Source organism: Pteropus vampyrus, unplaced genomic scaffold (genome assembly GCF_000151845.1).
Source record: "Pteropus vampyrus isolate Shadow unplaced genomic scaffold, Pvam_2.0 Scaffold19, whole genome shotgun sequence".
Taxonomy (NCBI): Eukaryota; Metazoa; Chordata; class Mammalia; order Chiroptera; family Pteropodidae; genus Pteropus; species Pteropus vampyrus.
The window spans coordinates 6,457,194-6,469,974 of record NW_011888800.1 but is presented as its reverse complement, the minus strand read 5'-3'; the positions used below and the strand labels follow the sequence as shown (position 1 = coordinate 6,469,974).

Genomic DNA, 12,781 nt, shown 5'->3' with positions numbered 1-12,781 from the left:
AATACGTCAAAATGAGATTTGAGAGGGCAGCATAGGTAAGGGATTCCCATTACTAGACTATATGGGTTTAGCATTGGGACTCAGGCCTCTGGGGAAGCATCCTCTCAGCCCAGGTCAGTTGTTCTAATAGGTTGCCTGTGCCTCAGAATTATCCCTGGAGATTGATTAGGTCTGGGGCCAATCCAGGAATCTGCATTTTTTATAAGATGCCAAATTCTGATAAAGGGTGTGCCCAGACAACACGGAGAGCCATTCCCTTAGGCCGTTATTATAGAGGGCAAACAGTAGGAAAACAGGGATGCTTGTCAACAGGGGAGCTGGGCTGATAGTGACCTGCTTAAAACTGGAGTGGAATTAGAGGCAGACCCAGGAAGGACTAGCAGTGGCTGCTGTAGAGTTGCACAATGCATATAAACAACCAAAAACTCCACAAGAAACAGTGGAAGGGCCCCCTGCCCTTCCATTCATCCATTCATGACTCAGGCTGGGTTTTTTTTTGGGGGGGGGGTACTTTATTTTTAAACATATCTGTTTCACATATAGCATCAGAACGATCACTTTCTCCCTAAGTTGGTGGCAGGCTTCAACCACCCCCTCCCCGCCTCACTGGAAAAAACATCCCAGTCACATTCTGAATGTCTCCAAGCCTGTTGTTCCAGCCACACGCTAAAGGCAGCAAGGCCACCATTTTAGCCACATTCATTTCCAACATAACAGGAGGCAGGGTGGGGAAGTGAAGGAGCAGGGCCATAAGCCCTGGGTCTTCTCCTCAGGCTAGAACTGTGCTAGTGTAGGTATAGAATAGCACTTGCCTATACGGGCCAGAACCAAAAGTCAGAAGACGCACTGCTGAGCTGAGTGAGAGCCAAGAAAACCAATTCTCTTTCAGGGAGCTTAGATAGGAGTGGAACAACCCCAAAACGTTCCACTCTGACTATGCTCCATCCAGGCAGCTGTGCAGTAGGGCCTGAGGCTGGCCCCAAGAGGTTCTCAGAACCCCTATTTCTGATGATCTGAATTCTAGCTCTAACTCCAACCTTCACAAAATCAAATTGTCTTGATTTTTTAAATAAAAACATGGAGATAGTTTCCAGAAACTTAGGAGTTTCCTTTTAGCTCTACCACTCTGGGCTCCCTCCTTCCTTTAAAAATCCCTGGGAGATCTGGAAAAGGGAGGCTGAGAGTTCCTCTCTCCTAAAGGCTGATTCCAACCCTTTGTCCTTAACGAGTATACTGGAGAGCAGGAGCAGGACCTGGATCAGCCACTCTCCAAAGACAAGGGGCCGGAGCCAGACAGGAGACAATAGCCAGTAGATTGCTTCTCCCTCAAAACCACCAGTGTAGAAGCAGATGTTTAATACAAAATGGCAGCAGCTGCTGTGCAGCTGTAACAAAATTAGCCATAGGGTGTCCAGAGAAATGTACACAGGCAGCCTTGGCTGGAGTCGAGCCAGACAATGCAGGACTACTGTCCAGTAATCTGTGGGCTGTCGCATGGCCAGGACTGAACAGTGGCGGTGGGAGAGCAATGCCAAAGGGGTCACAGGTGCTGCTACAGAGGCCGGTATTAAGATGACCCTTCATGAGCATGCTGGCTTCTGCTCCACAGTGGACTCTGTATAACACAGGGGTTCTGAAATGCCCATTCCCAAAGTTGTATCCAATATGGTGGGATTTCAGCCCTACAACATGAAGCCCTGGAGAGACAGATGGGCTGCTGTAGGGTGAGCCCTTGCTCATAAGTTGCTGGTTGCTGATGCCTCTCAAAATCAGCAGAAACAAGGGCTAGATTTTGGGAGGTTTTCCCCTGAAAGAGGCTACCAAGTTCAAATAAATGGACAGGGTCAATGTTTGCGGTATACTTCAGCAGAGGGATCCCTGCCACGGGCTCACCCAAGAAAAAAGGGTAGCCGCTTGCCTGCCCCAGGTGCCCACCCTGGAAGGTGGGAGGCATCAGGTTTGGAAGTTAGAGAACAAGAACACAGAGTCACCAAAGCCCATCCCAACCAGCTCCAGAAAAGTCACTATGCTTCCTGCCAAGTCCATTTTAAACCACTGAATGGCTTTTCCTGGGCTGGCTACCTGGCCTGGCTCTAAGGCCCATAGTGCTTGGCAGCTGTTGTGGAGAACTCAACCAGGCCAGAAGGCTGATGCAAGAAGGGCAGCTGAACAGTAGGGCCTGCCTCTGGCAGAGTGTTGCCACACCTCTACTTCCAAAGGCCTCTAGGTGCTTGGAAGAGAGGTGAAGGGTCTTGGGGTTAGTGGAAGTCTTTGTTGAAGGCTCTGCCGATGATCAGCCGCCTTATCTCACTGGTCCCACCCCCAATCTCATATAGCTTGGCATCTCGCAGAAAGCGGCCCATGGGAAAGTCGTTGATGTAGCCATTGCCACCTGTAGCCAGGGTTTGGGGAGAGAAGAAAGGACAACAGGAAAAGTGATCAGTAGTGGACAAACAGAATTCCAAGGATATAGAAACAGGCCAAAGGAGGAGAGATTGGTTAAAGAGAAGCAGCAAAAGATGGCAAGCAGGAAGAGTGTGGGGAATACCTAGTTGGGAAGTGGGTGGACAAGTGGCTGGGAGACCACCCAGAGTACGGAGGATAACAGGCAGGGAGAGGGGATGACCACTGGCAGACATGGAGAAAGGGGACAGACAAGGAGATACTGAATAGCACTTACTGAATGCTAGGCCCAGAGAGGTGAAGTAATTTGCACAAGTCACAAAGCCAGCCAGTGGTAGACCCAGGATTCTAACCTGGGCCACCTGGCTTGAGTCTGTGCACTTGACTCCTGTGCAGCATTGAAACGAGGCTGTCCTACCTCTGAGGCATCTCTCTCTGCCCACTTCCCAGTGTCCATTGGACCAGGAGGTGGGGGTGGATGAGAGCGGAGCAATGCTGAAAGTAGTAGCAATTTATGGCCTCTAGCAGTTTTCTCATTTGCTTTTACATATCCTCCTTGTAGGTGGAGCAGGAAGAGCCAAACAGCATCAGCTCAGCTGCAGCTAGCTGAAGCTCAGAGGGGTAAAGAGGAAACCTCTGGAAGCGTGGGTAGCCCTGGGAATGGGGAGTAGGGGCTACTTACCAAAACACTGAATGCCATCCAGGGCCACCTGTGTGGCACACTCAGCTGAGTAAAGAACCGCACCCGCACAATCCTGTGGAAGGAGGCCCGGGGTCAGCAGAGCCCTGCCAAGGCCACACAGAAAACGGGTGCCAGCAGCTGGTCCACTGCCTCCTCTGGGCTGGCCCCTACCTTGCTGGTGCAGTGGCCTTCATCATAGGCCTTGGCGACATTGTAGACATACTGCCGACATGCCATGAGGCGGGTGTACATGTCAGCCATCTTCCCCTGCATCAACTGGGCACAAAGGGAGGTCACAAGTCAACATGCTGAAGCCACACTCCTCTCACTCTCCCTAGTTACTGAAAGCAGGTCAGCAGTAGCAACCTGACAGCCAGGAATGAGGAAGTCAGGGCACGGAAAGGAGATGGGACTTGCCCAGGGTCACAGAGATGTTAGTGGGTCTGGACTTAAGGCAAGAGGGCCTTGGACACGCTGAGATGGCCCTCTACCCACTACCACCCTCATTAATGTCCTGCAGCATCTTCAGACCAGAAAGTGATTAGAAATGCCACCCCTTTCCTCCATGCCTCCCCACAACCTGCACACTTTGCCTTCCACCCTTACAATGCCTAGTTCATTCATCTCAAACAGGAAGTGAGGTGACATGTGACAACTTCCAAAGCCAGGTGTGCTGAAGAAGGCTGTATTCCAAGCATTCAAACACATTTTCTTGGGGAAGGATAATAAATGCCCCATAGCACATGCCCTATGTACTCATTTGTTAACGAAAACTTGAGCCCAATGACAGTACATTTCAACAAAGCATTCCACTCACCTGGAAGTGGCCGATCTTCTGGCCAAAGGCTTCCCTCACATGCAGGTAGGGAACGGTGTGGTCAAGGACGGCCTGCATGATCCTGTGGAGAGGAGAAAGGGCTGTGCCTTGCTGTCCTCCCACTGCCAGTCGGGGTGGCAAAATGCCAGCATGGAAAGGCCTTAGGGGGACAGCTCAGTGAGACAAGGAGGTGGAGTTCTAGGGAAGAGAACTAAGGAGTGTGAGGACGCTTGTCACCCCTGCTTAATCACTGCACTGACTGCCCAGGACTTGTGCCCTGTCCCCCAAGACCAGACAGAGTAGCATGACCCCGGCATAGAGGGGACTTAGAGCCCTGGCATCCTGTTTCACATCTTGGGTAACTAAGCAGTATTGCTCCTCTGGCCTTCACCTAATGATCCTTCCCTTTATTTTTATTTTATTATTTTATTTTATTTATTTTTTGGGCAAGGCAACCCTTGGTTGACCTCACAGATTGCAAGGACCTTGTCAGGTTACAATCCCTTATTTTTTTATTTTTTACGCCTACAGCACCTGGTCTTCCTAGGTGGTCTCCCATCTGAGTACTAACCAGGCCCCAACCCTGCTTAGCTTCCAAGATCAGACGGGATCAGGCTTGTTCAGGGTAGCATGGCTGTAGACGTGATTTTTCCCGTTAGTGTGAAGAAATTATACGAGGGAGGAGGAGATTCTTTTTGTCTCCAGTAGAGAAAGTACATCTGCCAGAAGGTGTTGACTCACAAGGGGACGGCTGCAGCTGCTGTTTGCAAGGGCACCACTTGCCAAGGAGGCCAAAAGCCCTGTCTCCCACTGAAACTCACACTCACCCAAGGGGCCCACCAGCCAGCACCAGCCGCTCCAGGTCCAGCCCAGTCATCAGCACGTAGACACCCTTACTTAGTTGGCCCAAGATGTTGTCAGCTGCCGGGGAAAGTGCTGGTCAGAGGGAAAAGGGCTGTCCATGAATTCCCTACTTTTATAAAAGCTACTAGGTTTGGCACCATGGCTCTCACACAAGGCACTAAAATATGTCACCTGACCAACTAGGGTTCTGGGTAAGATTGAAGGGTGGACTTCACCATTCCCAGTCAGATGTAGAGCATGCTGGATGGATCCTACCACCACTACATACACACCATCCAGAAGACCAGACACAAAGGCTCGATCGTCAGATCTGCCTCTCCTCTTCCTCCACTGCCTTGGATGAGAAAGAAGAAAAGCTAATTTGGTCTAGAAGTCATCCAACCCCTTCCTAGTTTTTCTACACTTGTGTCCATGATTACTTTTTCTCCCAGGTCTAGCCTGTTCTGATCCAGTATCACCCACCTGCTCCTCTCCAAGAGTGGTCCATGGAAGAATCTTTGTCCAGGAGATGGGCCATTCAGCATTAGTGACAGAAACTGCTGAGCACCTCTCTACCCTGGAAGCCAGGACCCTGGATGGCCCTGGAGTTTTTTCCTGACAAGGATCTGTACTGGTGTTTTAGCATTGTTAATGAACACTTCACCAAGGCTATATAGGGGAACACACAAACAAGGATGTCTGAAAGACATTATGGGTGAGGGCAGGTCTTATCTTTCTACCCTAGATCCTGGAATCTGACCCCTGGCAGCATACTATTCACACAAGGAAACACCACCTTTCATCGTAGCCACAGTCAGGCATACCGGAATAGCTACCAGCAGCCTCAGAGTTCCACTTGTATGGGCCAGTGGGCAAGGACAGCAGTGGCAGGCTCACTGGCTAGCCACAAGTCATTGGTAAGCTAACAATGGGGAACCTCTCCAACCCAGAGATGGGCTTTCTCAGCTTATGAAGGTGTCAAGACAGGGGCTCACCCTTTTTCAGACTCACCTGGAACCTTGCAGTCTTCAAAGATTAGCTCACAGGTGTTAGAGCCCCTCATCCCCAGCTTGTCCAGTTTTTTGGAGGTGCTGAAACCAGGCATACTCTTTACAGAAACAAGAGGTGGCTTTGATTACAGACCAGGTCCCCAAGGGGGCCTAGTAAAGGGAAGACCCCTGAAAAATGCCCACCTTCCCATCCAGTCCCTGTACTCGAAGGCACAGCCGCATCCTACTCCCAGGGCTCCGACCCTGTATGCGACTGCTCCTCTCCTGGAAGCTCCGGCCCTGACACTCCACCTCGACCCCAGCCTCCTCTGCTGCCAGCTTGTGTTCTCCCCACTTCACACAGGAGCGGTTCTCTCTCAAACATCTGATCCCTGGGGTCCTCTTGACCCTTCCTGGCTTTGTTTCCTTTCCTTAGGGAAATCACTTCCAAGACACACCCACCAGCTCATTCAATTCCTTTGCCCCCTTGTTCTTCTGCCATATGTACCTAATTGAGTCTCACCTGGGATAAATTTAACCACCTGTGTGCTTTGACCTGGACTAATCAGATGCAGTGTGAGTTGGCAGATGCCTGGCGGAGCGCACGGGATGCTCCCCTCACCTCCTAGCTGATGAAAATGGTGTTAAACCACCTTGAATTTCCTAATCTTAGCCAGGCCCTTTGGGCTACTTCTCTTGCCCTCCAATCCTAGTTGGCTACTCTCCCTCTCCCTAGGGAGTGTACTGCCAACCTCTAGGACACTCACTCACGAAACTCTACCAACTCCCCCACCCCCATGGTCCCCAGCCCTCACAGGTGCCCTGGTCTCCCACCTCAAAGTCATTAGATACATGTTCCCCCATCACCTATAAACCAGCCTTAAATCGTCTCTCTAAACTCTCCGTTGTGTTTTCTCTCTCTCTCCTATTTTCTCTCTCTCCTATTTTCTTCTCTTTACCAAAAAATTTGTTCAGTTCTCTCCCATTTTTAAAAACAAAGTCCTAACTTTTCATTCTAACGCCTGCTCATCTCCCTCTTGCTTCTACTGTCAAGATTCAGAAGGTACAGTCTTCAGTGTTCACTCGCATTCCCACTCCCAGCTCAGTCTCCCATAGCTGCTCTCAGCACCCCCTGATGACATCCTCACTGTCAAATCTAGTTGTCTCCTTTCAGTCCTCAACTTCCTGGCTCTCTTTGTGCGACCTGGCTCTGTGGCTGGCTCCACTGATCTCAGACTTGAACCATCTTCCCTGGATTCTACTTTTTGGCCACCCTCCTTTCAGTCTGCCCTTCTGCCTCACCCCTGCCCCAGGGAACCCTGGCAGAGTACACAATATTGACCGTGTTTGTGATCAATGAAGGGATCTGGCACTGGCAGCACTGGCAGGAAACAAAAGCCCCCTGCTGTGCAACCCCCCCCCCCACACACACACACACTCACCTTCTCCACAATGAAGGCTGTGATACCCCGAGAAGCTGGCACAGCAGTGAGATCTGTCTTGGCATAGACAACAAGGATGTCAGCATCGGGGCCATTGGTGATCCAGAACTTGTTGCCATTCAGGATGTAGTGATCTCCTAAGAACAGGAATTTGGCTACTTACTCTAACTGTGTTGGCCCGTCTCAGCCAGCTAGTCCACAGACCTGCTGCTAAGCAGGAAGCTGCCCAGCTGGGAAACAGTTCTGGAAACCTAGCAGAGGCTACCCTCAATTATTGCTCCCTTACCCCAAGAAGGTCTGTCCCTCTGCCCATTTCAGCTCCTAAGTCAAGAGAGGCCTCACCTGTCTTTTCTGCTTTTAGCTTCATGGAGACAACATCAGAGCCAGCATTGGTCTCACTCATGGCCAGGGCTCCAATGTACTCACCGCTGATCAGCTACAAAGAAAATCCCAAAGGGCCTGGTTACGTCTTCAGAAGTACTTACAGGAACTCACGGATACTGCTTGCCTGTTCATATGACCCCTTAAACGTCTCTCCAGACCAAGGTATTAGTAAAGTCCTATAAGAGAAGCTGAGTATCTACAAGGCTGAAAATCTCTCTCCTTTTCCCATTCTCTGTGCTAGGCAAGCAAGTCCTAGTCTTCCATTTCTTAAAAGTGCTCTCTGCAAATGTTGTTCAGTGAAAAACTCAGGAGGTCTGGCCCAATTTTTAATTTTTTTGACTGAAATATTTGAAAGCAAATCCTTAACCCCTTCCTAAACTAACCATATCTGGTTCAGGGCAGCATGCTACAGAAAGCAAGTCTGACCAGACCTTGCCAGTGTGGTTCATGGCTGGTGATTACCCCATGAGATCAGCATGTGTTTCTCCATTCCCATTTCCTCACCTTGGGGAGGTACTTCTCCTTCTGGACATCATTTCCATTATGCACAATTTGGTTGATGCAGAGGTTGGAGTGAGCAACATAACTGAGTCCCACTGCTGCAGAAGCTCGGGATATCTCCTCCATCACCAGCACGTGTTCCAGATAGCCCAGGCCAGAGCCACCATACTGGGCTGGGGGTGGAAGTTGTTCGGGAGAGTGGAAAAGGCAGCCCAGATTAAACTATGACCTTGACAGGAACTTTACATTTATTAGCAGCAGGGAAACACCTTTGTAGCACCTATTCAAAGTTCCCCCAGCAAATTCAACAGGCGAATGCCATGGACTCTGCTTACAAACACACAGAACTGGTTTTGTCTGCTGCCTCTGTCAGCTAAGGTGTCGTTCAGAAAACAGTCATTGCAGCTCCTGCTTTATCCAGACAGACCTCTTAAGACAAGAGGACCTGAGTACTCACTATTTGGAAAGCTACAGAAGTGCAGAGGCAGATGAATAAATGAAGAAAGAGGACTTGGAGTTTTACTAAGAAACACACGCTGATCAAAGATGGAGGATCAAAGCACAAGGAATAGATACAAAGCAAAGAATGTGTGTGTAAATAGCCTGAGGAAGGCGAGAGTTACATAGCATAGATTTGGACCTAAAGAAGCAGGACTATCAAATCAACATGTTGTATACCATAAACTTACACATTGTTCATTATATGTCAATTATATCTCACTGATAAAAGTAAAAAAAATAATAATAATAAAATAAAATAAAAAGCAAGATTAGTAACAGAGGACAGGAGAACCATAGTCTGAGAGAAAATTGGGACAGCAGTACAGCAGAGGGCAGAAGAGATGCTGGCAGGGAGTTTCAGAACTCCTCACAAAAAACATGCCTTTTCCTTGGCAGCAGATCCAAAACCTAAGTGGCTGGGTCATCTGGTATCAATCCCTTGCCCTGCTGTTTGGGTAAACCCTGGGAGGCCTTCTGCACATGTTCACTCTGACCAAGAAGCTCCAGAGAAAGGTTGGCCTGACTCCTGCAATTCTGGGAAGGAAAGCCCACAGGTGGATGACACTGTAAACAGCTACCATGACAACCATGTGGAAACCAGAACTCATATCTGGCTTTCTTTTCAAGGTTCCACCTTGGAAGGGTTTTCATCTGATTTCTAACTGCCTCTTTCTTCCATTAAATACTATCTGATTCAGAAGCATCTTCTCTATGTGTGTTCACAAACCCCCAAAAACACAGTGGAAGAAAGAGTCTTGTTTGGGAGTTCCCAGTGGCCTTCCCCCTATCATCTTCCATTAAGATGGTCAAATTAATTTTTAAGTGGTTTCATTTTTATCATTACTCATGATGTAACTTTCTATGATAGGCTCAAAACCCAGAGCTGTCTCCAAGTGGTGGGGGGAAGATGTAAGGACAAGTATATTGAATTCCACCTCTATTTCAATGTCCAGTGAATACAAGTCAAAGCAGGGTATTCCATTCAAGCTTTGTCTGGTGAGGCCACCGGCTCATCTATTTACTGGGTACTGCAAGCCAGGCTGTGCCTCTCCTTCACAGGCCAACATCCAAACCAGAGCCCACCAGCCCCTTGCCCTTTATCCCTGGAAAACAATAAGACCCACAGGGGACACAGGACAGGCCCAGGGAAAGCCTATTAAACACATCATCTGGCCACCACATGTGGAGGCTCAGACACAAGCATCCTTCTCCTTCGCACTGCTATCTGCTCCCAAATGAGCTCCAGGGCCAAGCTGTGGGCAGAGGACATAAGCAGTCCCCACAGTGACATACCTATCCTGAGTAGTCGTACCTAGATGCTACTAGTAGGGCAGAGCTTTGAGATTAGGGGAGGCAATAACACTGAGGTACTAAGACAACTACCAGAATCACCTGGAGGAACTTATTAAGCATGCAGAGTTCAAGAGTCTGAGTGATCCTGATCCAAGTAGTAAACCACACTGACCTAATCTGTCTTATCAAGGTCACTGCCTAAAGAAACAGAAGAGTACAAAGAGAAGGACGTAGTCTTCTCTGGGCTGACAGTCCATGGTCACTTTCTAGATCCAAGGGATGAAAGTTCTGGGTTTCTATGAGCATAATCCCCTCCATTCCTGCTTCTTTTGGAATTGGTGTTAAAGAGTGTGCAAGATACGTTTTCTTTAGAGAAAGAAACTATACCCACCAGGGGCTGTGATGCCCAGAACTCCCAGGTTCCCCAGCTGCTTCCAAAATTCCTGTCAACAGAAGGCAGTGAGTATAGTAGAGTTGTGAGAAGGCAGCCAGTCACATGGGCCTGGACACCTGGAACAAGGAGACCCAAATGCTTCACAGAAAGGTGGATTCCTAGGGAAGTTTCATTCATCAGAAGACTTTGAGCCCTTCTAGGCAGCAGTGCAACTCAAGGCCCAGCCCAGCCCAGTTCCTAGACTTCCCTCTCTTACCAACAACCCCCCTCCCCAGTGTGGGCCTCAGGACTCACTCGAAGGTTCTTAAATTCGTTGCTGCGATCAATCTCCTGGGCCTGGGGGACTAGGTGCTCCTGAAGGAACTTAGCCATGGTCTGCCGAAGCTAGAGGAAAGAGGTAGACAGATGTCTATGAAATAGTACATTATTGCCGCTGAGGACAGCATCTCCACTACTGAGGGCACATTCAGGGAAACAGGCCACAAGTAACCTCACCAAATAGCATCAGACTGAAACTTAGAGGCCCCATTAGTTTATGCTTCCTCAGAGATGATCTTCATCCCTCTTTCTTGAGGTTCTCAATCTAGACAGATTGAAGATTATTTTTTAAATGCCACGCCCCTACATAAAATCATTCCATGGCTTTCCATTGTACCTAGAAGGCCCTGCACAAGCTGACCCTCGCTGACCCTTCCAGCCTTCCCCAGTACCTCTCCCTACCCCCACTTACTGAGCTCCAGCCACACTGCCTTCATTTCTAGGCGCCTGTCAGGCTCTTTTCTGACAGTTGGCTAAAAATGATTAGAAACTCCTCTTGAGAGGAAAGTTTGAGAACTAGGATTGAACACTTTCTCTCCGGGGTGATTTAAAGCTCTGTTTGCTGATCGTAAACCGAAATGGGCTTTGGAGTTCAGGGAGGTGCAGGCACTTGCTCAGAGCGACAGCAGAATAACATTAGAATAACATTCTCGGAGGACTTTGTTCATGTGAACACCGTGTCCTTATTCCTTGAAGGGTTCGAGTTCAACTTAATTTGTAATAGCATCTTTCAAATATTTTGTTTAACTTTGTGCTCTAACTCAGTGGGATCAAATTAGACGGTGTCTTTCAAAACCCAAGAGGTGTGTATGCCAAAAAGATTTCCTGGGATTCATAATTAACCAGATTGGAGAACCACAGCCTTGGACAGTGTTTAGGTGTAAAAGGATTTAGGGACAGATCGAGGGCCCTTTTGCCACATACAGGTGACCCCTGCCAATCCTCCACCAAAACACCATTAGTCTCCCATGAGCTCTCCTGTCTTTGACACCTCATCTAACTCTGGCCGAGTGGGGCACTGGGCAGGAGAGCACGAGCACAAAGCAGGCCTGGAGGCGTTGGGGCCGGGAACGCGGCCAGGCTCCCTACCTGCTTCTGCTCCTCGTTTAGCCCGTTGACCGCATCGTCCACGGGCAACAACGAGTGGGTCCGCTGGGAAACGAGGCCGGTGAGCGGCGACAGCGATGTCTGCAGCCTCCGGCTCGCCACGCGCCGTCCTAGCACCCACGCCATGGTCGCCATTTCTGCCTTGCTAGGAAGCCGGAGCCGCAGCAGCTAGGATGCCCCGCTCTGGGCTCCACCAATCCTAGGCTTCGCTGCTCCCACCAATCGGCGAGGGGGTGGATGTCCAAGCAGCCTATCACCCTTCGCTGCCTGCTGAAGCCTGCGCTGGCAAGACACGAACCAATCAGTGGTAACTCCTGACCACAGACTTCACTCTGTGGAGGTGCTTCCCGGGGATCCGTACTCCCCTTAGTCAGCGTTGGGGTGTGTCTTCTTTAAGTAGAATGGCAAAAAAAAGTGTTTTCTTTTTGAGTCGAGGATATAGTATCCACCCTCCCACTCCCGTGTGGAAATAGCAGTCGGTAACTGCAGAAGTCTATCTCTGTGGGAAAACAGATGTTAAAACAGCAAACAGAAAACTCCCCAAATGCCCAGTGCTTGGGAATAAATTGTTAAAGCAAACCTAGGATAGCTTGGACTGGGAAATTAGGCTTGCTCTAGTGTGCACACTGATTATAATTCATTAAAATTTGCTTTATTACGTAACGGGGTTTGTTGATTTTGAGTCGAAGTTTATGGGAAAGCTGTTGTTAAGAGGTTGATGTCTTCTAAATTACTTAATGTACAATAAGAACAGCAGCACCTTTTTTTTTTTTTTTAATAGATGTGAGGTGGGCTGGGATGTTGTAGCCACCAGCTCCAGAAGGACACACGGACCACCAGAACTCAGTGAGTTAAAGGAAACACGCTCTTTATTCAGCCAGCTGGGTCTGCCAGGGGTTCGCAGACCCCAAATTAAACAGCCCCAAAATGTAGAGGTACAGGGTTTTTAAGCCCTAAATTCCATTCCTCATTCTGTCTTAAACACAAAGGTCTATTTTTCTCCTATTCACTACCTGTCATCTCACAGGTCAGGTGTGCAAGCGGGGGTACAGAAGTGTTGTGTCCAGAATAACCAGACCCAACTTGAGTGCTCTTAACCAGGAGACA

General features: G+C 49.1%; 1 protein-coding gene and 1 pseudogene across 1 annotated transcript; both read right to left on the bottom strand.

The window, feature by feature from the left end:
• Nucleotides 1–498: 498 nt before the first annotated feature.
• Nucleotides 499–11,846, bottom strand: IVD (isovaleryl-CoA dehydrogenase). Its single transcript, XM_011354906.2, has 12 exons — nucleotides 11,657–11,846; nucleotides 10,544–10,633; nucleotides 10,247–10,298; nucleotides 8,065–8,234; nucleotides 7,519–7,612; nucleotides 7,177–7,313; nucleotides 5,757–5,853; nucleotides 4,730–4,823; nucleotides 3,903–3,984; nucleotides 3,257–3,361; nucleotides 3,086–3,158; nucleotides 499–2,392 (listed from the first exon to the last, which is right to left on the bottom strand). The coding sequence occupies exons 1-12, from the start codon at nucleotides 11,807–11,809 to the stop codon at nucleotides 2,259–2,261; spliced, it is 1,281 nt and encodes a 426-aa protein (XP_011353208.1). The 5' UTR covers nucleotides 11,810–11,846; the 3' UTR covers nucleotides 499–2,258.
• LOC111736455 lies at nucleotides 4,425–4,544 on the bottom strand (annotated as a pseudogene).
• Nucleotides 11,847–12,781: the final 935 nt, after the last annotated feature.